This window comes from Myotis myotis, unplaced genomic scaffold, assembly GCF_014108235.1.
Source record: "Myotis myotis isolate mMyoMyo1 unplaced genomic scaffold, mMyoMyo1.p scaffold_m19_p_20, whole genome shotgun sequence".
NCBI classification, from domain to species: Eukaryota; Metazoa; Chordata; class Mammalia; order Chiroptera; family Vespertilionidae; genus Myotis; species Myotis myotis.
In genome coordinates this window covers 11927665-11950010 of record NW_023416325.1, presented here as the reverse complement: position 1 = coordinate 11950010, position 22346 = coordinate 11927665, and the positions used below count along the sequence as shown (strand labels likewise).

Here is a 22346-nt window from a genome sequence, read left to right as displayed (position 1 = left end):
AACATCGATGCGAGAAAGAACATCAGTTGGTGGCCTTCAGAACACGCTCCGACCAGGGACCGAACCCACAACCTGGCTATGTGCCTTGACTGGGAAATGAACCCAGAACCTTTTGGGGTAAGGAATGAGGCTCCAACCAACTGAGCCACACAGGCCAGGTTTTGAGGGCTTACTCTGAGTCATACGACTCTTCTAAACGCTTTACATGCATTATTTTAATTAACCCTTACAATAGGTAGGCACTACTGTTATCCCCATTTTACAGATTTGGAAACGTGGTTTAGTCACTTGTCCAAGGTCACAGAGCTGGTAAACAAAGACACAGGGATTTAAACTCAAGCCGAAGTGACTCCAGAGCCCACACTTCTGGCTCTCAATCGTTATCCTCTTTGCTTTAGGCCAGTGGTTCTCAACCTTCTGGCCCTTTAAATACAGTTTCTCATGTTGTGACCCAACCATAAAATTATTTTCGTTGCTATTTCATAACTGTAATGTTGCTACTGTTATGAATCGTAATGCAAATATCTGATATGCAGGATGGTCTTAGGCGACCCCTGTGAAAGGGTCGTTCGACCGCCAAAGGGGTCGCGACCCACAGGTTGAGAACTGCTGCTTTAGGCTAACACTCCCTTTGAACAGCCTATGACGCTTGCCTAATTATGCTCCTCCAAACTTCAAGGGCCTCCTGAAAATAATTTCCCAGCCTCTCACTTTTATCATCCGTCCTAGCCTCTTCCCATTTATAAAAACTTCTTCAGGATGACTGGGGAAAGACTATATGAGAGTCACCAACTCAACCTGGTTTTAGAACTGCAAGTCCCATGTCCTGGGAGACCACGCGATCCCACACAAACCAGAACGCTTGTCCGTCCACGGTTACATGCTGCAGAAGCTCTTCCTGATTAAACAACCGACAGACCTACTGCCAACCTCACTCAGTGAACCCAGTGGCCACGGGACAAAGTTCCTCCCTGCCCCCCTTGTTTATAACGACATCAAGGATATGGGATTTGTGGACATCCCCTTGTTATTTCTAGCTATTTTGGGTATAATAGCCTACCAATCAGTGGTTTACTATGGGAAACAAAAATAACTCTAGTTTTCTCAAGCAGAAAGAGATTTCATACAGGGAATGACTTGCTTACAGTGTTTTTGAACGACTGAAAAGGGGATGAGGGAGCCCCCAAACGGACCCTGAAATAGATGTGACCCAGAGGTCAGGAAGCTCACGTCTGTCACCGGGAGTAGTGCCTTTCACACTCACAAAATGGGTAACTACACACCTGGACCCTCGTTTGAAACGCAGATTTGGGGGCCTGCTCCACACCCACAGAATTCCTGGGTGGGGCCAGCAGTCTGTGTTTTCATAAGCCTTTGGGTAATTCTGATACGTACTGAAGTGTGAGAGCCACCTCACTCCCACCTTCCAGATCTCACACCGATTCGCAACCAGGGTTTCAGCTACCGGCGAAACTAGGATATGTAATTTTTATTTATTATTTTATTTTTTTAAATGTATTTTTATTGATTTCAGAGAGGAAGGGGGAGAGAGAAAGAGATAGAAGCATCATGATGAGAGAGAATCATTGATTGGCTGCCTCCTGCACACCCCTGACTGGGGATTGAGTCTGAAACCCAGGCATGTGCCCTGACTGGGAATCAAACCGTGACCTCCTGGTTCATAGGTCGACGCTCAGCCACTGAGCCACCCTGGCCGGGCGGATATGTAATTTTTAGCTCTCAGGCCTGACTACCAGGAGGGTGGGAGGATTGTTGAAGAGCTGTTACTGCCAAGTGGCCACTCCACCCTTTCTTCCTAACTTTCCTCCAGCAGGAACTGAGAGCTCTACCACCACAGATCCCCTCTAATTAGAAGAAAATGTAGGAAAATATCTTTGTTATCTAAAGATGAGACACCACAAAGCCAAATAAATGGGTGAATTTGATAATAGGAACTGGTTGATTTTTGTTTAGTAAAGGACCCTGGGGATAGACTTAATAGAAAGATAACAAAAAGAAAGAAGTTATCAAACTGGCATCATTCAACATCAACAAAAGCAAAATGGGCACAGTATATAGAACAAACAGCTTACAGAACAGAAAACCCGAAGTGCCCCTCAGCATACGAGGAGATGCTGGAGCCTATTGGTAATCAGAGGAAGTGCAAAATAAAACAAGATATGTCTTCACACCCACCACTGGGCAAATCAACAGGTAAACTGTAGTGGAGACTTTGCAGCAGTTACAAGCAAAGGATTAGCTACAGGCTACATAGCTCAGAGCCATAGTGCTCTGTGAGAAAAGCCAGGAAGATGATGAGGCGTAAAACACACTGTTACTGGCAGTGCCCTCAGCGGCCCCCAGATCTAGCTCTTGCTTCAGTGGTGTTTCGACGGAACAGACCCAGGGACACCCCTTCTTCCAGCCTCTGACCACCCTCCAACTTCTTTTCCAGTCACCACTTTCAGAACCACCTCTGCCGTCCTCACCTCTGAGACCAGCCCGCAGTTTTTACCATAACTCCTATTGCCGAACCACCACGAGCTCCCAAATTCGTCAGAATTATTCCACCGAGGCTGAGGCTGCCGTCAACCGCTGGTCAACCTGCCTCTGCGGCTCCCACACCTACCTCTCTCTGGGCTTCTATTTCCACCACCACGCTGCGGCTCTGGAGGGTGAGTTGGTGAAGACGGTGGCGGGTGCCGAGCATCTCTTAGACATGCAAAACCAGCCAGGTGGCCGGGTTCTCTTCCAGGACGTGCTGAAGTCTCCCAAGGTGAGTGGGGTGACACGCAGGATGACGCCGTGGCCTCGGAGAGGAACCTGAACCAGGCCCTTGTGGAGCTGTGGGCCCTGGTTCTGCCCGCACAACCCTCAGCTCTGTGACTTCTGGGAGAACCACTTCCTGGGTGAGCAGGTGGTGAAGCTCAGCAAGAAGATGGGCAACACCTGGCTCACCTCCGCAGGCGGCCCCCAGGCTGGGCTGGGCGAGTGTCTCTTCGAAAGTTTCACCCCCAAGCACGACCAGGAGCCTGTGGAGCCCAGAGGCCTTTGAGGGGCCCTCTGCATCCCCTGGTGTCTGGTTTTTGCCTGAGCCTCACCCTGAAAACCCCTAGCCGTTCTTTTAACCGCCCTGAAGCCCACTCCCATGCATTGGACCGCATGGAAACAATACAGCTTTTTGCGGCAAACACAAAACCAAAGCAAACCAACCATGACGTTATTTGTGATATTAAAGTTACATGCACACAAACCAGAAAAAAAATATTTAGAAAGATAAAAATAACTAATACCCATTAGGCAGGTTAGAACGGTTACCTAGAGAGCTAAGATGCATGGAAGTAGGGAGTGAGAAAAAGAAACAGAAACAAAACTTCTTTTCCTAGAGTCCTAGACCCACCGCCAGGTGCATGCCAGTCAACACACCCAGGAGGCTCTGGCTCAGCGTTAGCCACTCCCCTGTTGAGGACGGAGACAGGCAGGCCTCTGCCCTTAATACTGTGGGCCCCGGGGAAAGACTCTCTAAATGTTTATTTTTATTTAAAAATACTTATTAAATGGATTAGGGTGACATTGGTCAACATGAACATAAAGGTTTCAGGTGTGGGTTTCTATGTTACAAGATCTGTATATTGCACTGTATCCACCGCCCAAAGTCAAATCTCCTGTCACCTTATATTATGACCCCTTTGTCCCCCCTCCCCCTTCTCTCTGGCAACCACCACACTGCTGATTGTGTTCACGAGTTTCAGTTTCATATCACACATATTCTAAATATTTAGAAGTTAAAAATCAAGCTAACAAAAGGCTAAATAACTATTTTCTCCTTCTTACCTTGACAACTATACCTTCATAACTAGAGAAGACCCTGTTTAAATTTAGAAATATGAGAATTCTGAGTTCCGTGCCCAGAATGAAATACCAAAGTGTGGACATAAGAATGTCCAAACCAGTAGAGGATTTTTATGAGTTTATTTGCACCCAAACTGACCCAAGGTGGCAGAGCGGGTGGAAGCTGCACTCACCTCCTCCAATGACCACATCAAAATTATAACTAAACGACAGAAGGATTAACTTGGAGAATCATCTGAAGACTAGCTGAACAGAAGTCTTTTAACTAAGGATATACAGAAGAAGCCACATCAGGAGTGGTAGGAGGGGCCCAGCCAGTGTGGCTCAGTGGTTGAGCATCAACCCATGAACCAAGAGGCTGCCGGTTTGATTCCCTATTAGGACACATGCCCAGGTTGCAGGCTTGATCCCCAGTGTGAGGCGTGCAGGAGGCAGCCAATTGATGATGTTTCTTTCTCATCAATGTTTCTATTTCTCTCCCTCTCCTTCCTCTTGAAATCAATAAACATTTATTTAAAATAAATAAAATTTCCAAAGCGATTTATGTGTCTGAAGAAAATATAAGTAGTTAAGGAAAAAATGAGATACTAAAAACACCGTATTTCCTCTAGCTAGTGATTACCATTCTTAATTACTTAGTATCTATCCTTCCATATATTTTAGTATGGATACATATGCCTTTTTCTCTGAACTGAGACATATAAACACACATATGTGTGTAACTTGCTCTGGTGTGTTGCATTTTTAAATACATGGTTTCATATGACCCCCTCCCTTCCAAAAATACCTGCCCTAACCACTTTTCTGGGCTTCACATTGGCTTCAGATTGCAGCAGGAAAGAGAGAAATCCACGCTGCACAATCATCTTTATACCTTAAATTACGGTGCCAGGCACGGCACCATTTATTCATGACTACAACTCTTTGAGTTGTGTTTCTTACCCCCATTTTACGATAAAGGCTTTGAAGTTCACAGAGAGGTTAAAAAAAAGTACCACTGTCATCCAGCTAGGAAGTGGCAGAGCCAGGATTTGTACCGAGATCAGACCCGATTCCAAAGTTTATTCTCTGAATACTTAGTGGAACCGTATAATTTACCACCAACTGGGATATTTCTGAGAATGACAGGGGATGTCAGCAAAAATGGCAGAGGAGGAAATTCCCCAGTCCTTCTATCCAGAGAAGCAATGAGTAAACTGGCAAAAACATTCAAAATGAACTTTTTTGGAACTCTGGATACTAATTAAAAGCTTGCAACAACCGGGGGACACAAGGGAGAAAGTTAAATCTCAGTAAGGGAGCTCTGTGGCATGTTAACTTGTTCTGAATGTGCCTCCTGCTCCCAGCTGAGTGCTGGCCTTGGGAACAACAGCCTGCATTCCTGGTAACAGAGCTTACTCTCCAGGAATTGTGGTTGTATGTTCTGTCCTGTCTGGTGGCTCTCTGGAAGACCCGCTCAAAGGGATTGCCTCTGTTTTGCCTAACCTGGAACTCTCCCAGGGCAGAGGCGGCTCGGGAGGAGGGAGGGGAGGGGAGGGGAGGGGGAGGAGGCCGTTTGTGGAAAATGTTTAGCAGCAGTTCTCAACCTGTGGGTTGTGAGCCCTTTGGGGGTCGAACGACCCTTTCACAGGGGTCGCCTAAATACATCCTGCATGTCAGATATTTACATGACGATTCATAACAGTAGCAACATTACAGTTATGAAGTAGCAACGCAAATAATTTTATGGTTGGGGGTCACCACAACATGAGGAACTGTATGAAAGGGTTGCGGCATTAGGAAGGTTGAGAACCACTGGTTTAAAGGCTAATGCATTAGTCACTGCCTCCTGGGGCAAGGGGTAACAGTTGGGGCAATAATAGATGAACCAAAATGTTTGGGAGGAAAAAAAAAAAAGTTTGGGAGGAGAGACTAGGGAATGAGATGCTGAGAGAAATAAGTCACACATATTCCTGAGAGCCTAGGGCCGTGGTCGGCAAACTGCAGCTCTTGAACCACATGCGGCTCTTTGGCCCCTTGAGCGTGGCTCTTCCTAAGCCTTAGGAGTCCCCTAATTAAGTTAATAACAATGTACCTACCTACCTAGTTTAAGTTTAAAACATTTGGCTCTCAAAAGAAATTTCAATCGTTGTACTGTTGATATTTGGCTCTGTTGACTGATGAGTTTGCCGACCACTGGCCTAGAGGACCACACACAGACTGTGTGCACATGCTCAGAAAAGACCTGAGAGGACCATAGGTTATCGCCTCTGATTGACCTTCAGGCAACATTGTTTGTAATAGCTCCTAAGTGGGAGCAACCCAAATGTCCATCAACTGACGCATGGATGAATAAAACGTAATGCATCCATACAATCGAATACTATTCAGCCCGAAAAAGCAATGAAGTAACTGCCACAACCTGCCACACAACACGCCACAACATGGACAAACCTGGAAAATATTATGCTGCGTGAAGGAAGCCAGACACAAAAGGCCACATATCATATGATTCTGTTGGTAGGAAATGACAGAATAGGTAAGACAATAGAGACAGAAAACAGATTAGTGGGTCCCTGGGGCTGGGGGCAGGAGGAGATAGGGAGAAAAGCCCACTTTTAATGAACCCCTGAGGTCTTATTTGCTCTTCAGTCCCAAGGAGAGTCTGTCTTATGGGGCTTATTTGAAGTTTGTGATCATGAATTGTTTTACTCTATTTGTAAAATTTCGTCAGTGGAATTGAGGACAGGAATTGGGGTTTAGTGATGAGAGTGAGGATGTAGCAAAATTCTACGTGAAAATCTCTCAAGACACTATCACTGCCAAGTCTTGGTTGAATGTGGGCTATAGAGAAAGACCAGCAATTATTGATAAGTGTATATGTGCATACACTCATAAACAGGCCTTTAAAAATGGATTTCAGCCCTAACCGGTTTGGCTCAGTGGATAGAGCGTTGGCCTGTGGACTGAAGGGTCCCAGGTTTGATTCCGGTCAAGGGCATGTACCTTGGTTGCAGGCACATCCCCAGTAGGGGGTGTGCAGGAGGCAGCTGATCGACGTTTCTCTCTCATTGATGTTTCTAGCTCTCTATCCCTCTTCCTTCCTCTTTTTAAAAACTCAATAAAATATATTTTTAAAAAATGGATTTCAGCCTCTGTTATGATTTCATAACTTCTCCACAGGAACTCCAGCGTATAACTCTGACCCAAAATATATCTAACTCACCTGCACACCGAGTCTTGAATTTCTACTAATTGAGATTTTTTTGTTTGTTTTGCTTTGGCTGAACAGTCTGTCCTCCTTAAAATAAAAGTGTCCCTAATAAGGAATGTGGAGTACAGGTGATCACATACCAGCTCTAGTCATCTTTGAAAGACTGAGTTTATTGAATCCCTTCCTGAAGGCAATTACAAAATGAATGGAACTTAGAGCAGACAGAGCTGGATGCCTGAAGAACAGAATTGGGAATATATAGGTACCTTCATGATATGGCCTTTGGTTTTTAAAAAATTCTCACAAAAGCCTCTTGCTCTTCTAAACTCTCCGTGTATCTAAAATTTCCTTCCTTCCAGCAGTGCTTTGGGTGAAGGTATGGTTACTAAAGCGCATGATAAAAGGTATTGCCTGAAAGCAACGTTTCATTGAACCATGTTTACCCAATAGGACATGAGAGTAACTGATATTACTGAACAAAACTCTGGCCATGTCTTTTTCAAGTAGTATTTGCAACTCCAAACCACAGGTCATAAAAAGCACTGTGGCTTCCTGTTTGCCCTCTGCCTTGGATCACCTGCTGGGAAAACCACCGTTGCCTAGAAAGAGGCCCTCCTGATGCGGAACTAAGACCTCCTGTCAACACCCAACAAGGCACTGAGACCACCAGCCAACAATCACTGGGTGAGCTTGGAAGCTGACCTCCAGTCCCAGTCAAGCCCTGGGATGTCTGCTGCTCCAGTCAACATCCTGATTGAACTTCACAAGAGACCCTGAGCCTAACAACCCAACTAAGATGCTTCTAAATTTCTGATCTACAGAACTTTTGAAATGTTTGTTGTTTTAAGCCCTCGGTTTCAGTGCAATTTTTATGCAGCATTAGAAACTACTGTATTTCAGCTAATACAGCGGCTCTCAACCTGTGGGTCGCAACCTCTTTGGGGGTCGAACGACCCTTTCCCAGGGGTTGCCTAAGACCATCGGAAAACACATATATAATTACATATTGTTTTTGTGATTAATCACTATGCTTTAATTATGTTCAATTTGTAACAATGAAAATACATCCTGCATGTCAGATATTTACATCACCATTCATAATAGTAACAAAATGACAGTTACGAAGTAGCAACGAAAATAATTTTATGGTTGGGGGTCACCACAACATGAGGAACTGTATTAAAGGGTCGGGGCATTAGGAAGGTTGAGAACTACTGAGCTAATAGACGAGAAGCTAGAAAGCCTGAATAGTCAAATATTTATTCAAGAACTTGAATCCACTAAACTAGATGCCTTCACCTGTAAATTCTTCCAAAAATTTAATAACTGACACGAATCTTGCACAAACTTTTCCGAGAATAGATAAAAAGGAAATACTTCCTCACTCTCTTAGTGAGGCCAGCATAACCTGCCAAAGTCCTCACAAGAAAGGAAAATAATATCCAGCTTGTTCTTTTTCATAAATATAAATGCAAAATCCTTAAAACATTTTAGCAAACTGAAACCACCCAAAATGAAGAGAATATATCAGAATCAAATAAAGTTCATTCCAGGAAAGCAAGAATAGTATAACATTCAAAAACCAATCAGTACATTTCATCACAGTAACAACAATAAGGAGAAAAAAAATAATATGAATATCTCAAATTATACAGAAAAGTATTTTGAAAAATTGAACATCCATTCAAAATAATCACACTTAGTAAAGTAGGAATATAAGAGAACTTAATGTAAAAAAACAATATCCAAAGACAGAGAGAGAGAGGAGAAACAAGGAAAAGATACCTACGATCACTACTTATATTCAGTATTGTACTGAAGGTCCTAACCAGTGCAATAAGGCAAGAAAAATAAATTTTCAAAAAGAATAAAGGTTAGAAAATAAATGACCATTTTTCACAGATGACATGGTTGGGTAGATAGAAAATCCGAAAGAATCTACAAACTATTAGAATCAAATGAATTTAAAAGGTTTGCTGGATAGAAGATCAATATGCGAAAATCAGTTGTAGTTCCTTATATTAGCAACAAGTAGAAAATAAAACTTTTTTAAAGTACTCTTAACAATATTAACAAGAAAGATCAAATACCTAGGAATAAATCATAACAAAAGATGTGTAAGACATCCACACTGAAAACTAAAAATCACTAGGAATAGAAATTAAAGAAGACCTAAATCGAGGGATATATTGTGTTCATAAATTTGAAACCTCAATACTGGAAGGATATCGATTTTCCTCAAATTAAGCTAGGGATTTAGCAGTCTCAATAAAAAATTCTGAAACTGATAAGCTGATTATAAAATTCATATAGAAATGCAAAATGTCAAGAGTAGCAGAACAATCTTGAGGAGCAATAAATCTGGGACATTTACACTATATAGGGCAGCGGTTCATCAAAGGATCAGGGCATTAGGAAGGTTGAGAACCACTGCTACAGGGGAAAAGACCTTAACAGCAGTTAAGATAGTCTTACTGTTGTTACAAATATAGACAAATTGTCACTTGATTTATGAAAACATCAAACTGTATTACAATGAGAAATGGGTGCTCTTTTTAATAAACTGTACTGAGTTGACTGAATAGCCACTTAAAAAATCATGTATCTTGAGCCCTTATGACATGTGTGTGTTACATGCCATGGAGTCAGTTCCAATTTCTGGGAAGTGTGTGAATGAGTGATGTCCACAATGCCGTCCCCAACAGGCCTGCTCAGCTCCTGTGGACTCGAGCCTATGGCTTCCTTCATGGAGTCAGTCCCTCTCACGTCTGGTCTTCCTCTGTCCCCAGTGCCTTCTATTTTCCCAGCATTATTGTCTTTCCCATAGAACCCTGCTTTCTTATGATGTGCTTGAAGTACGACAGTTTTAGTTTTATCATTTTTGCCTCCAATGATATTTCAGGCTTAATTTCTCTAGGATCCACTTGTTCATCTTTCTGGCAGTCCAGGGTATCCATACAGTTCTCCTCCAACATCATATTTCAAATGAATCAATAATTTCCCTAGCAGCCTTCTTCACTGTCCTATGCTCACATCCATACATAGTAATTGGGAATATGAGGGTGTGGATGATCTTAGCTTTGGTCTCTAATCTCTCTAATCCCATTTAACCCTTATTTCTAGTCTCTAATTCCCATTTCATACCATATGTTAAAAAACTAATTCCAAATGACTGAAGAACATGATAAAGATAAAACAAAAAATAATTTAGAGAACAGCTAAAATCATTTAGAGAAGAGAAAAAATGTTATGACATTGGGATAAGCAAAAGTTTCTTAAATAGGGTACATAAAGCAGTAGCCTTAAGAGAAAATACTAGCTACATTGACTACCTGAGAATGATGAATTTCTGGCCATTAAAAGACTCCATTAAGAGAATGAAAAGTCAAACAATGGAGTGAGAAAAATATAAATAAAACATATCTGATAGTGGTCTCATATGCAAAATATAAAAAGAATTCCTGCAAATCAATAATAAAAAGATAGACAAGCTAGCAGGAAAAAGACTTGAACATACACTTCGGAACAGAAGACACTGAAATAGTCAAGGTGGCCAACTGCATTCATCATTAGAGAAATGCAAGTTCAAACCTCAATCCAATGCTACTACTCACCTTGCAAAATGGCTACATTGTTTTTTAATTTCCAAAACATAATAGTAAAGATGTGGAGCAATTAAGACTCTCGCCAACTGCTGATGAAATGGAAATTAATACAACCTCTTTGAAAACTAATAAAGATGAACATATGCAAAGTAATCCCAATATACCAATTCTCACAGGTATATAACCAAAAGAAATGCATGTATACTGTATATTCCCCATAAGATACAAATTAGAATGTTCACAGTAGCCAGAAACCCAATTGTCCATCAATTGATGAAGATAAGCAAATTGTTGTACTTCTACACAATAAAAGGAATCAAAATTTGATATGCACAACAACATGGATGAATCTCAAAAATATGTTGAGCAGCCTAGCTGGCATGGTTCAGTGGTTGAGCATCAACCTATGAACCAGGAGGTCACCATTTGAATCCCGGTCAGAGCATATGCCCAGGTTACGGGCTGGATCCCCAGGGTGGGGCATGCAGGAGGCAACTGATCAATGATGCTCTCTCATCATTGCTGTTTCTATCTCTCTCTGCCTCTCCCTTCCTCTCTGAAATCAATAAAAAAATATTTTTAAAAAATGTTGAACAGAGAATCCAGACACAAAAAAAAATGTATACATGTAATTCCATTTATGTTAAGTACAAAACAGTTGCAAATGGATGGTTCTCATAAATATGATGCAGAGCAAAAGAAGCCCAACGCAAAAGAGCACTCACATATGATTCCATTTTTGTAGAGTATAAGGCAAAACTAAACGATGCTATTAGAAGTCATGATAATGATTACCCTTTGGGAAATGGCAGTTATTACAAAAGAGCACACAGGTGGCTTCTGGGTGGTAGTAGCATTCAGTTTCCTGATCAGATGAGAGCTGACTGAACTGTACACTTAGGATATGTGCTTATGAATGTAAGTTTATATACTTTAGTAAAGATGTAAACCAGTTTTTTTGCCCTGGTTGGTGCGGCTCAGTTGGTTGGGCATAGTTCTGTGCCCCTGAGGGTTGCCAGTTCGATTCCTGGTCAGGGAACATACCTGGGTTGTGGGCTCGATCCCCGGTGGGGAGTGTGCAGGAGGTACTAATCCGTGTTCCGCTCTCACATTGATGTTTCTCTCTCTCTCCCTTCCCCGACCTCTCCCTCTAAAAATCAATAAAAATATTTTTTTAAAGTCATCTATTTTTAAAAACCAAAAGAAAATACATGGATACAGACCCAACAACACACATTTGTCAAAAACACACATAATGAAAAGATGCAGAAATGAGAGTATGGAGAGGCTAACGGGAAATGAAATAAAGGATCCCTTTTCTTGCTCCCATGCCCGGGCCACTCCAGTTTGCACACACTGAGCACCTCTGAATCAGAGCTGGCCTCTGGCCTGGGGATGGGGAGAGAGGCAGGCCCAACCCAAACATTTGTGGGCCCAGGAAAAACAGTTCAAATAGAGGCCCACATATCATATATCTAAAAAATTAAATGTTATAAATAAAGCTAGCCAACTGTTAAATAAAATACATTCTATCTGCCTACCTTGACATATTTAGACACACACACCAATTCATAATGATCTGAATGTCGGATTTAAATTTAGATTCCTCCCAGGCCCCTTCTTCCCAACACGGCTAAGTCCCCACATTGCAAGAAGCCTCATAATTGCATGTACGGGCATCCCGGGCTTCTAAATTCCATCCAACTCCCTCAAGGCACCTTTCCTTAGTCCTAGGGGTGCACACCAGCAGCACGACCTGTCCAAGAGAGGATGCACCCAAGGAAAAGGCCTTCATGGGCCCTGGGAACAGACTGGGGCCATCTGGGCACGGAATTACAGCGTCCCAGGTGCCAGAAGAGTGGTCTAGAGGAGACTCTGAATGGGTGCATCCCCTTGGCCCCAGGGACTCTTTGCCTCGTGAGAAGGCCACCAGCCGAAGGGGACCAGGGTGAAGGCCAAAGTCGGGGCCTCTGAGGGCAGATGCCTCCCTCACCCAACCCCACCAAGTGGAAATAAGAGTTGCTATTTACCCTACACTTTACAAAATGCCTTCACATATAATACTCTCAGTCAAGCCTATCTTGTAAGAGTACAACATCATGCCATTTGATAGCTGAGACTCCCGGCCAAAGTCACACAATAAAAATGAGTCCTGCTCGGTCTCCCATGGAAGCCTTTGAAATTTTCAAATTTCAAAGGTCACTTCTTTACACTATTTAACACTGCCACCCATCCCTCGGTTTTCTAAAGAACTGATGAAGGCTAAAAAAAAAAATTGTAAATATGTGGAAGGAAATTTAACACCACATGCAGAGTCCTTTCTGAGAAAGAGCCTGAGATCAAAGCACATCTCATCACTGGGACACAGAATACCATGTAGTAGTAGTCGTAATCCCAGCTGAGTCTTGGGGTCCCTATCTCCACCCCAAACCACAAAATGAGCACCTTCAACACAATTAAGCCCTCTCCACCCAAATTCCACACCAATTACATGGGAGGCCTGGCCTCACAGCCCGCCTTCCCTCCACCACCCCACTAAAAATACTTTATTAATAAGAGGGCAGCATAAAGCCACAGGCCTCCATGGGCTCCAGGGCAAGCCAGAGAGCAGCCTGACACCAGCAGCCCCCGCTGACACCCGACCCTCCTCTAGCGAGGACCCACGATGCTAGGTCTCCCTCTAATTACCAGGTGTCTGGCTCAGGGGCCGGCCAGTTATTTAGAGAACCAGCGCCTGCTCCTGGCACAGATGTCCGAGAGGCTGGGGTTGCAGGCTCTGTCTGCTCAAAGCCAGCTGCCCGAAGCTGCCATCTCCTCACTCTACCATCCTGGGACCCCTCCTGCTGCCTCTGCACCCCAAAGCTCAGCAGCATCATGTCGCTTGCACACGCAGCTGCAGAGTACATGCTATCAGACGCCCTGCTGCCCGACCGCAGGGGCCCCCGCCTCAAAGGACTGCGCCTGGAACTCCCCCTGGATCGCCTAGTCAAATTCGTAGCCGTGGGCTTCCCCTTGTTGCTGATGTCCCTGGCCTTTGCCCAGGAGTTCTCCTCCGGTAAGTGGCTTCCCAGACCCAGTACATAGGAGGCTTCTCTCTCTCCCTCTCCCTCTCCCTCTCCCTCTCCCTCTCCCTCTCCCTCTCTCTCATTATATGTGCATACTATTGATTTCAGAGGAGAGGGAGAGATACAAGCATCAATGAGAGAATCATTGATTGGCTGCCTCCTGCACGCCCCCTACTGGGGACTGAGCCGGAAACCTGGGCTTGTGCCCTAACCAGGAATCAAACCGTGACCTCCTGGTTCATAGCTCGATGCTCAACCACTGAGCCACACCGGCTGCGTAGTTCAGTCTTTACATGGGTTCTGATGCAAGGCAGCTCCCACATTGTCTGGGTGGTATGACTGGCCTGGGCATTACCCAGTCGGCTGGGTAGCATGCATTTAGGGCACCAGCAAAGCAGGGGCACCAACATTTTCTGAAAGTCATTTCCAAAATTTTACAATAAAAAAGATTTTGTTTAGCCCTAGCTGGTTTTGCTCAGTGGATAGAGCGACTGAAGGGTCATGGTTCGATTCCTGGTCAGGGCACGTGCCCAGTTTGTGGGCTCGATCCCCAGTAAGGGATCTCTGAAATCAATAAAAAAATATTAAAAATTTTTTTGTTTAAATTTCAATATTCATGTATTTTTTAAAATATATATTTTATTGATTTTTTTTTTACAGAGAGGAAGGGAGAAGGATATAGAGTTAGAAACATCGATGAGAGAGAAACATCGATCAGCTGCCTCCTGCACACCCCCTACTGGGGATGTGCCTGCAACCAAGGTACATGCCCTTGACCGGAATCGAACCTGGGACCCTTCAGTCCACAGGCCGATGCTCTATCCACTGAGCCAAACCGGTTAGGGCAGTATTCATGTATTTTATGTCATTGCAATAATTAAACCTTTATTTTATATGGATGAGGGAGATTGGGAACCTTATAATCTCTTCAGGGCCTAGGATTTCATATATATTTCTGAGAGGAAGGGAGAGGGAGAGAGATAGAAACATCAATGATGAGAGAGAATCATTGATCGGCTGCCTCCAGCATAACCTTCTACTGGAGATCGAGCCCACATATTGGGCATGTGCCCTGATCAGGAATCAAACTGTGACCTGGCTCATAGGTCAGTCCTCAACCACTGAGCCACACCAGCTGGGCAGGACCTAGGACTTCTAAAGGTCTTTGCCATCCATGCTTTCGACAAGTCTCTTACCTCCTTGGAGCCTTCTTCTTACTCCCTACCTCCAGGGTTACTGACTTAAGAACTCACGTTAGGTGCCTGACAGAGCTTGGAACATCACAGGTGAATAAACCCACTCATTCCTCTCCACACACACATGAACAAACACATGTATGTAGTGTCCTGGGTGACGGATGACCTCAGCAAGTCTGCCACCTCTCCTGAAGGGAAGGCGGATTTCCCATGAACTGGGATTTCTGGCTTTCTTTTCCGGCTGTGTGGCTACCTGACTACATTTCCCAAGCAAGTGTGCCGACTCCCACTGTCTCTTCATTTACCCGCAGATGGGAAGAAGTACTGGGTCCCATTTCTGCCTCTGTCTAGAGCAGTGCTTCTCAACCTTCCTAACACCGTGACCCTTTCATACAGTTCCTCATGTTGTGGTGACCCCCAACCATAAGATTATTTTCGTTGCTACTTCATAACTGTCATGTTGCTACTGTTATGAATCGTCATGTAAATATCTGATATGCAGGATGTATGTAGGCGACCCCTGTGAAAGGGTCGTTCAACCGCCAAAGGGGTCGCGACCCACAGGTTGAGAACCGCTGGTCTAGAGAATGATGGGAAAACCCATCATTCCCGTTCCTCACTCCACCTCAGGGCTTCCTCAAAGCCGTGTTCCTGTTCCAGGGTCTCCCATCAGCTGCTTCTCGCCCAGTAACTTCAGCGCTCGGCAGGCCGCCTATGTGGACAGTTCCTGTTGGGACTCGCTGGTTCACCACCAACAGGATGATGAGCCTGGTCGGTACCAGCTGAAATCCCTCTGGCCTCACAAGGTAACCTGGGCCCGGCTCCATCAGGCCGGCCTCACGGCTGAGTGGGGTGGGGCTGGGCTGCATCACTATATTCTCTCGTCTCTTCGCCACCCCTCCACTTTCATATGTTGGTCACGGACTCACGTTTCAGGCATTCGTCAAACGTCTGGTGATCTTAGGTTTCCCACTGTTGTCTGACTGGGAGTTTTGTGCTGATGGATGAGGCTTGTTGGCCAGCAGCCCTGAGTTGAAGGAGGTCCCTTGGGCCATTTCATTGCGAAAACCTCGAATGTCAGCGTCTGTAATCCTTTCTCTTGGGCTGGTCCGTTTTCCGAAGAAGAATGATTCGATCCTAATTTTTGTGGCGGGGGCCAGGGTGGAGCTGACATCCAGCTCAGCTGCCAACCCTCTGGGAACCAGATGTGGGTCCCAGCGTTCAGTATTCATGTAGCTTCCCCCCGTTCTCCGTGTGGTCCCCTGCAGAACGGACCACAAGTGCTGAATCTCCCTGGCTCAGTTTCTGGGACGTAAACCAGAGCCTCCTGCAGGGGAGGGACAGGGTCCTCACTGAGCGCATCATGTTGCAGAAAGAATCTGCAGGGCCGGCTTTTCAATATCCCTGTGCTCGGCCCCATCGGCAGCCCCTTTCAGATGGACCCGCATCCCTAACTCCCGGGCCTTTCTGGTTCTGTGGTGAAGACAGCTTGCTTGCTCGCTCCTGCCTCAGCTCCCATCCACCCACAGGCTGGTCTCTTTTGTCACGCAACTGCTTCTCAGTTCAACATTTTGTTGCTCTTGCCTCCTCTCCTGTTTTCTTCTCCTCCTTCTTCTTAAATATTTTTAATGATTTCAGAGAGGAAAGAAGAGGGAGAGTGAGATAGAAACATCAATGATGAGAGAGAATCATTGATCCGCTGCCTCCTGCACGCCCCCTACTGGGGATCGAGCCTGCAACCCGGGCGCATGCTCTTGACCAGAATGGAACCTGGGACCCTTTCGTCTGCAGGCTGATGCTCTATGCACTGAGCCAAGCCGGCTAGAGCTCCTCTCCTGTTTTCTTTGTTCTTACAGGATTATGTCTTTTTGATCCCGAGTGGTTTTGTGAGGGAGCAGACGTCACAAAAATATCCAATTCACAATGTTTAATCAGAAGTCACCCGTGACGTTTTGTAGTTATGACAGTTGACAAGGCCTCAAAATACCCTAGTTCCAGGATGCAGACAAACCAGACTTAATGCAGATTCATGAGGTCTCCGTCCCAGGAAATGTCAAAGCCGGAAGTGGACGGCAACAAGTTCAAGACGGTACAGAGGGAATTCTACGCCAGGAAAGAGTAAAATCTCTAGGAGTGAAGACTGTTTACAAGGAATGTTATTTTTTAAAACAGGTGTGAAAAGGTTCTAGTTCTCTCTCGTCGTCCAATATACCTTTCAGAAACTTACACATTCTCTTTCTCTTTCACACACACACCCCTGGGGTGCCAGGACCACAGTTGGCCACGATTTCTGGTTAGCTCATAACATTATGTTGTTATGACAATTTACAAGGCTAACATGCATGGGGAGTGGGGGGCCCTCCCTACCCACCCCATCCCTGATCCCTCTCTTACCTCCTTCCTTCCTCTCTCCCTCTCTTTCTGCCTCTTGCCTCTCTCCTTCCTGGGACCCTACACAGACCCCAGATCAGCAAAGTGGAGCTGGGGAGCCTGGACACTCGCTCTCCCTTCTTTCCTGGACCTCACTGTACTCGGCCTTGGGTCCTGGGCCTGTGGTAGCTCCTTCCCCTTTGAGGCAGGGGCCCTTCCCTCAACTCTCCGCACCCTGGGCCTCCCTGCTCAGCTCGCTCTCGTCCCGCAGGCCCTCCCCTACTCCCTGCTGGCCCTGGCCGTGGCCATGTACCTGCCAGTTCTGCTGTGGCAGTACGCAGCCGCGCCGGCCCTCAGCTCGGACCTGCTGTTCATCATCAGCGAACTGGACAAATCCTATAACCGCTCCATCCGCCTGGTGCAGCACATGGTGAAGATCCGGCACAAGAGCTCGGACCCCCATGTTTTCTGGGACGAGCTGGACAAGTGAGTCGTCTCTTCCACTCCTTTCTGAAGGGCTCCTCCCGGCATTAAAGTGATATCTGTGAGGTCATGTTTAAACTCGTCTCTATACCAGGGGTGGGGAACCTTTTTCCTGCCAAGAGGCCATTTGAATATTTATAACATCATTTCACGGGCCATTCAAAATTATCAACTTAAAAATTCACCTGCTGTATTTGGTCAAACATTTAATTAACTGACCCCTAATGCCTTGGCAGGGCCAGACCAAATGATTTCCTGGGCCTTATATGGCCCGCAGGCCAGACGTTCCCCACCCCTGCTCTGTACCACCCTTCTCAAGAGTGCACAGTGGTGAACACCTCCTCTCATTAACTCCCTACCACCTGTGTACTGGGAGAGGAGAATGGACTCTGCCCCCAGTTTGCAGATGAACACGGTCAGAAAGGGATTGGTCACTCAAAATACGACTTCCTATACCACTCCCCTGCTCGGAAACCCCCAACAGCTCCCCTCATGCATATAGAAAAATGTCCACATTCCCCCAAACATTCTTCAAGGCCCTCTACATACACTGCCACCAACTACTTTTTCTTCCTTTTTTTAAATACATTTTTATTGATTTCGGAGAGGGAGGGAGAGGGAGAGAGGGATAGAAACATCAATGATGAAAGAGAATCATTGATTGGCTGCCTCCTGCATGCCCTTACTGGGGATTGAGCCCGCAACCCGGGCATGTGCCCTGACCAGGAATCAAACCGTGACCTCCTGGTTCATAGGTAAATGCTCAACCATTGAGCCACACCGGCCGGGCTGTTCTGGGCGCTTTAGGTGTGTGTCCATGTGTGTGTGCTGGGGGGCAGAGGTGGGGAGGAGACAAAGCTACACCTCCCCATGTGGGCTTATAGTCTATCAGGGAAGACAAGACAGCGAATAATCATAACACGTAATTATATGGTAGAAAATAAGTGGTGTGAAGAAAAACAGTGAGCAGGGTAAGGGTGGGGGTGGTCAGAAAAGCTGGGAGGCTGTGGAGCGGCACGGTTTTAAATAGAATGGCCAGGGTGGGCCCCACCAAGAGGATGGCTGAGCTAAGATTTGAAACCACATTCTGTCTCCGGATTATGCACACTCTTTTCTGAAACCTATCTACCTCTTGAAGGCCAAGTCTAAGACAATGTTCTCCATAAAGTTTTCTGAACACTCCAGCCCCTACGGTTATCCTCTGTCCTAATTTACAACTAGCATGGTTTGCAGTCATCATTTTAACAATAAATCAAGTGCTATTTTTATTTCATGTATGCGTAGCTTATCTGCCTCTTCCCCACAAGCCAGACTATAAGCTCCTTCAGAACAGAGACTGGCTTACATGTGCCTGAATAGCACAGCTCTCAACAAGTACTTGCTAGCACATTTATTTTTAAGGAATTTAAAAATATATATTTTATTGATTTCAGAGAGGAAGGGAAAGGGAGAGCTAGAAACATCAATGATGAGAGAGGATCATTGATCGGCTGCCTCCTGCACGCACCCTACTAGGGATCGAGCCCGAAACCTCGGCATGTGCCCTTGATGGGAATCAAACCCAGGACCCCTCAGTCCACAGGCCGACGCTCTATCCACTGAGCCAAACCAGCGAGGGCACACATTTATTTTTATAAACTAAATGAATTGGTATAAAAAAATCACAGAGTACTCAGACCACGAACCAGAATAGGCTTATTTAGACTCCCAGTCCAGTGCTAATTTAATAAGCCTTACTGCTTCCTAAGAATCCCACTTCTGCTTAGAGGTTTATTCTGCCTTGCTGGGCAGAAATCCACTGTGGCGATTTAGTCCTCATTGATCATTCACCGGGTTTACTGCATTGCACTCAATGCTTGGGGAGTGAAGATGTACTTACTTATTCCCTCCTTTGGGGAGGAGGGTGGTTATGCCCAGAGAAGGCAGGTTTTCATGGTTGAGAATGCCATGTAGGATACACAGAGTCTGTTACTTTGGATACAGTTCTCAACGGGCCCTCCTCACCTTGCCTCCTCTCTTCCCCTGCCCAGGGCCCGCACAGAACGATACTTCGAGTTCCCCTTGCTGGAGCGGTACCTGGCGTGTAAGCAGCGCTCACACTCACTAGTGGCTACCTACCTCCTGAGGAACTCCCTCTTGCTCCTCTTCACCTCAGCCACCTACCTGTACCTGGGCCACTTCCACCTGGATGTCTTCTTCCAAAAGGAGTTCAGTTGTTCTGTTAAGACAGAGCTGCTAAGCAATGAGACCTACATCCCCGACCTCATCACCTGCCGACTGACCTCCCTGTCTGTTTTCCAGATTGTTAGTCTCTCCACTATAGCAACATACACCCTCCTGGTGCCAGTGATCATCTACAACCTCACACGGCTATGTCGGTGGGACAAACGACTCCTATCCATCTACGAGATGCTCCCAGCATTTGACCTCCTCAGCAGGAAGATGCTGGGGTGCCCCATCAATGACCTCAACGTGATCCTTCTTTTCCTCCGAGCCAACATCTCTGAGCTCATCTCTTTTAGCTGGTTGAGTGTCTTATGTGTGTTGAAGGACACGACCACTCAGAAGCACAACATTGACACGGTGGTCGATTTCATGACTTTATTAGCTGGCTTAGAACCCTCAAAACCTAAACACCTCACTCGCCAGGTGAGTGACGAAAACCCATAGTGAAGAAACCAGAGCAAGAAATTTTACGGGTAAAAGTCTTTCTCCTTCCTCACAAGCCTCACACACTATCATAAAAAGAAATATATCTACTCTAGAATTGCTAAGCTCCGATTCCGCTGAATTATATATCCTGTAGCATGTTACCCTAAAGGTGAGAAGGTATAATCAACACATGGAAACAAATCTGAAAATTAGAGCTAAAGAGTCAGAGATCTAAAAAATTAGATCTAGAACATAATATAAGGGGGGGAAAGCTACAACTATAATTAAAGTGTAGACATTCTACAAGGAAAGAAGCTTCTAGAGCAGTGGTTCTCAACCTTCTGGCCCTTTAAATAGTTCCTCATGTTGTGACCCAACCATAAAATTATTTTCGTTGCTACTTCATAACTGTAATGTTGCTATTGTTATGAATCGTCATGTAAATATCTGATATGCAGGATGGTCTTAGGCAACCCCTGTGAAAGGGTCGTTCGACCGCCAAAGGGGTCGCGACCCACAGGTTGAGAACCGCTGTTCTAGAGGCTATTAATGGAGGCAGGTTCTTCTCTCTCTATGTACTCCATAGCCCTTCAGGGATATGCACTCAGCAGTGGGGTAAGCTGGTAGGAGAATAAAGATATGAAATCCAAAGAAGAAAACAAAACAAAAAGATATGAAATCCCTGGGAACACTTTGGTGTGGCCTGAAACCCTAGGAGTATGCCCAGCTTGCTTTGTGAGTCATCAAACTTGGCCAGGCCCCCTGTGGCCTGCAAAGTGGGCAGGAGAAAATGATGGCAGGAACTTGCAACATGCTCTTGGGGCTTCGGGATAGTGTAGAACAAGGTCTGGGCCATGCACCCGCCATGGCTGGAGCCAGGAGGTGTGCAGATACACCTTTTCATCATTTAAATCAGGGACTCACTTAACCAAGGGCTGGAACTTTAGGCTGTGGACTCCTTCACAACTCTTAATGGGTACAGGTGTGCTTTTCATAGCCCAGGGAGACTATACATCCACTTGGAGCCAACCACTGGCCAGCAACCACTTAAAATGCTGGTGATCCCCTTCTCTCTCTCCTCTGACTCATCACCCCATCTTATCTGATCACTCCCATCCTTATGCCTGTATTTAATGGAACCTTACCTGACTCCAAAAGCCATACTCAGCCCACAATACCAACGATCTCTCATTTGATATTTATTTTTAAAGGTGCACATTATTATACCCTTTTTCATATGGGTATGTAAAAAAATATGTTGTTCCTGACAAAGTTGGATAAGTTTACCTAAAACAAGCAAAGGGGCTGACACATACGCGTTCATTAATGGCTTCCTATTGTCACTGGTAAAAGTCTAACTCTTCAGATTGGTACACAAGACCCTTTGCGATCCAAACACTGCCTACCCCTTCAGTCCTCTCGCCCCTCTCCACGTACTGGTACGTCTTTCACTCTAATCAACTACTTGCATTTTCTATGCTTCTCACGATGCTAAGCCTTAGAATATGCTGTCCCCAGTGCCCAAGATGCCCTCCTGTTCCTCTCTCTTCAGAGTCAGCCTGGGCACATTCAAGAAGCCTTCCTGCCCAACTGGGTGGCACAGTGGTTGGGCATCGACCTATGAACCAGGAGTTCTCGGTTCAATTCCCAGTCAGGGCATAAGCCCGGATTGCGGGCTCCATTCCCAGTGTGGGGTGTGCAGGAGGCAGCCGCTCAGTGATTCTCTCTCATCATTGATGTTTCTGTCTCTCTCTCCCTCTCCGAAATCAATAAAAATACTGTTTGTTTTTTTATTTTATTTTTAATTAAATATATTTTATTGATGTTTTACAGAGAGGAAGGGAGAGAGAGAGAGAGTTAGAAACATCGATGAGAGAGAAACATCGATCAGCTGCCTCCTGCACGCCCCCTACTGGGGATGTGCCGGCAA

At 45.4% G+C, this 22346-nt stretch overlaps 2 protein-coding genes across 2 annotated transcripts; both read left to right on the top strand.

Annotated features, from left to right (window-relative positions):
- Nucleotides 1-96: 96 nt before the first annotated feature.
- On the top strand, nt 97-3128 carry LOC118678586 (ferritin light chain-like). Its single transcript, XM_036354400.1, has 4 exons — nt 97-117; nt 2561-2776; nt 2879-3034; nt 3117-3128. The coding sequence occupies exons 1-4, from the start codon at nt 97-99 to the stop codon at nt 3126-3128; spliced, it is 405 nt and encodes a 134-aa protein (XP_036210293.1).
- A 10396-nt stretch (nt 3129-13524) lies between these two features.
- On the top strand, nt 13525-20434 carry PANX3 (pannexin 3). The gene is made up of 4 exons (XM_036353205.1): nt 13525-13705; nt 15572-15717; nt 17553-17767; nt 19795-20434. Exons 1-4 carry the CDS (start codon nt 13525-13527, stop codon nt 20432-20434), a joined length of 1182 nt encoding a protein of 393 aa, XP_036209098.1.
- Nucleotides 20435-22346: the final 1912 nt, after the last annotated feature.

Coding starts and splice junctions, on each gene's coding strand:
- LOC118678586 (XM_036354400.1), top strand. CDS start 97: ATGAACCCAGAACCTTTTGGG. Junction 118..2,560: donor TGAACCCAGAACCTTTTGGG/GTAAGGAATGAG, acceptor CAAATTCGTCAG/AATTATTCCACCGAGGCTGA. Junction 2,777..2,878: donor ACGTGCTGAAGTCTCCCAAG/GTGAGTGGGGTG, acceptor CACAACCCTCAG/CTCTGTGACTTCTGGGAGAA.
- PANX3 (XM_036353205.1), top strand. CDS start 13,525: ATGTCGCTTGCACACGCAGCTGCAGAGTACATGCTATCAGACGCCCTG. Junction 13,706..15,571: donor TGCCCAGGAGTTCTCCTCCG/GTAAGTGGCTTC, acceptor TTCCTGTTCCAG/GGTCTCCCATCAGCTGCTTC. Junction 17,768..19,794: donor TTCTGGGACGAGCTGGACAA/GTGAGTCGTCTC, acceptor TCCCCTGCCCAG/GGCCCGCACAGAACGATACT.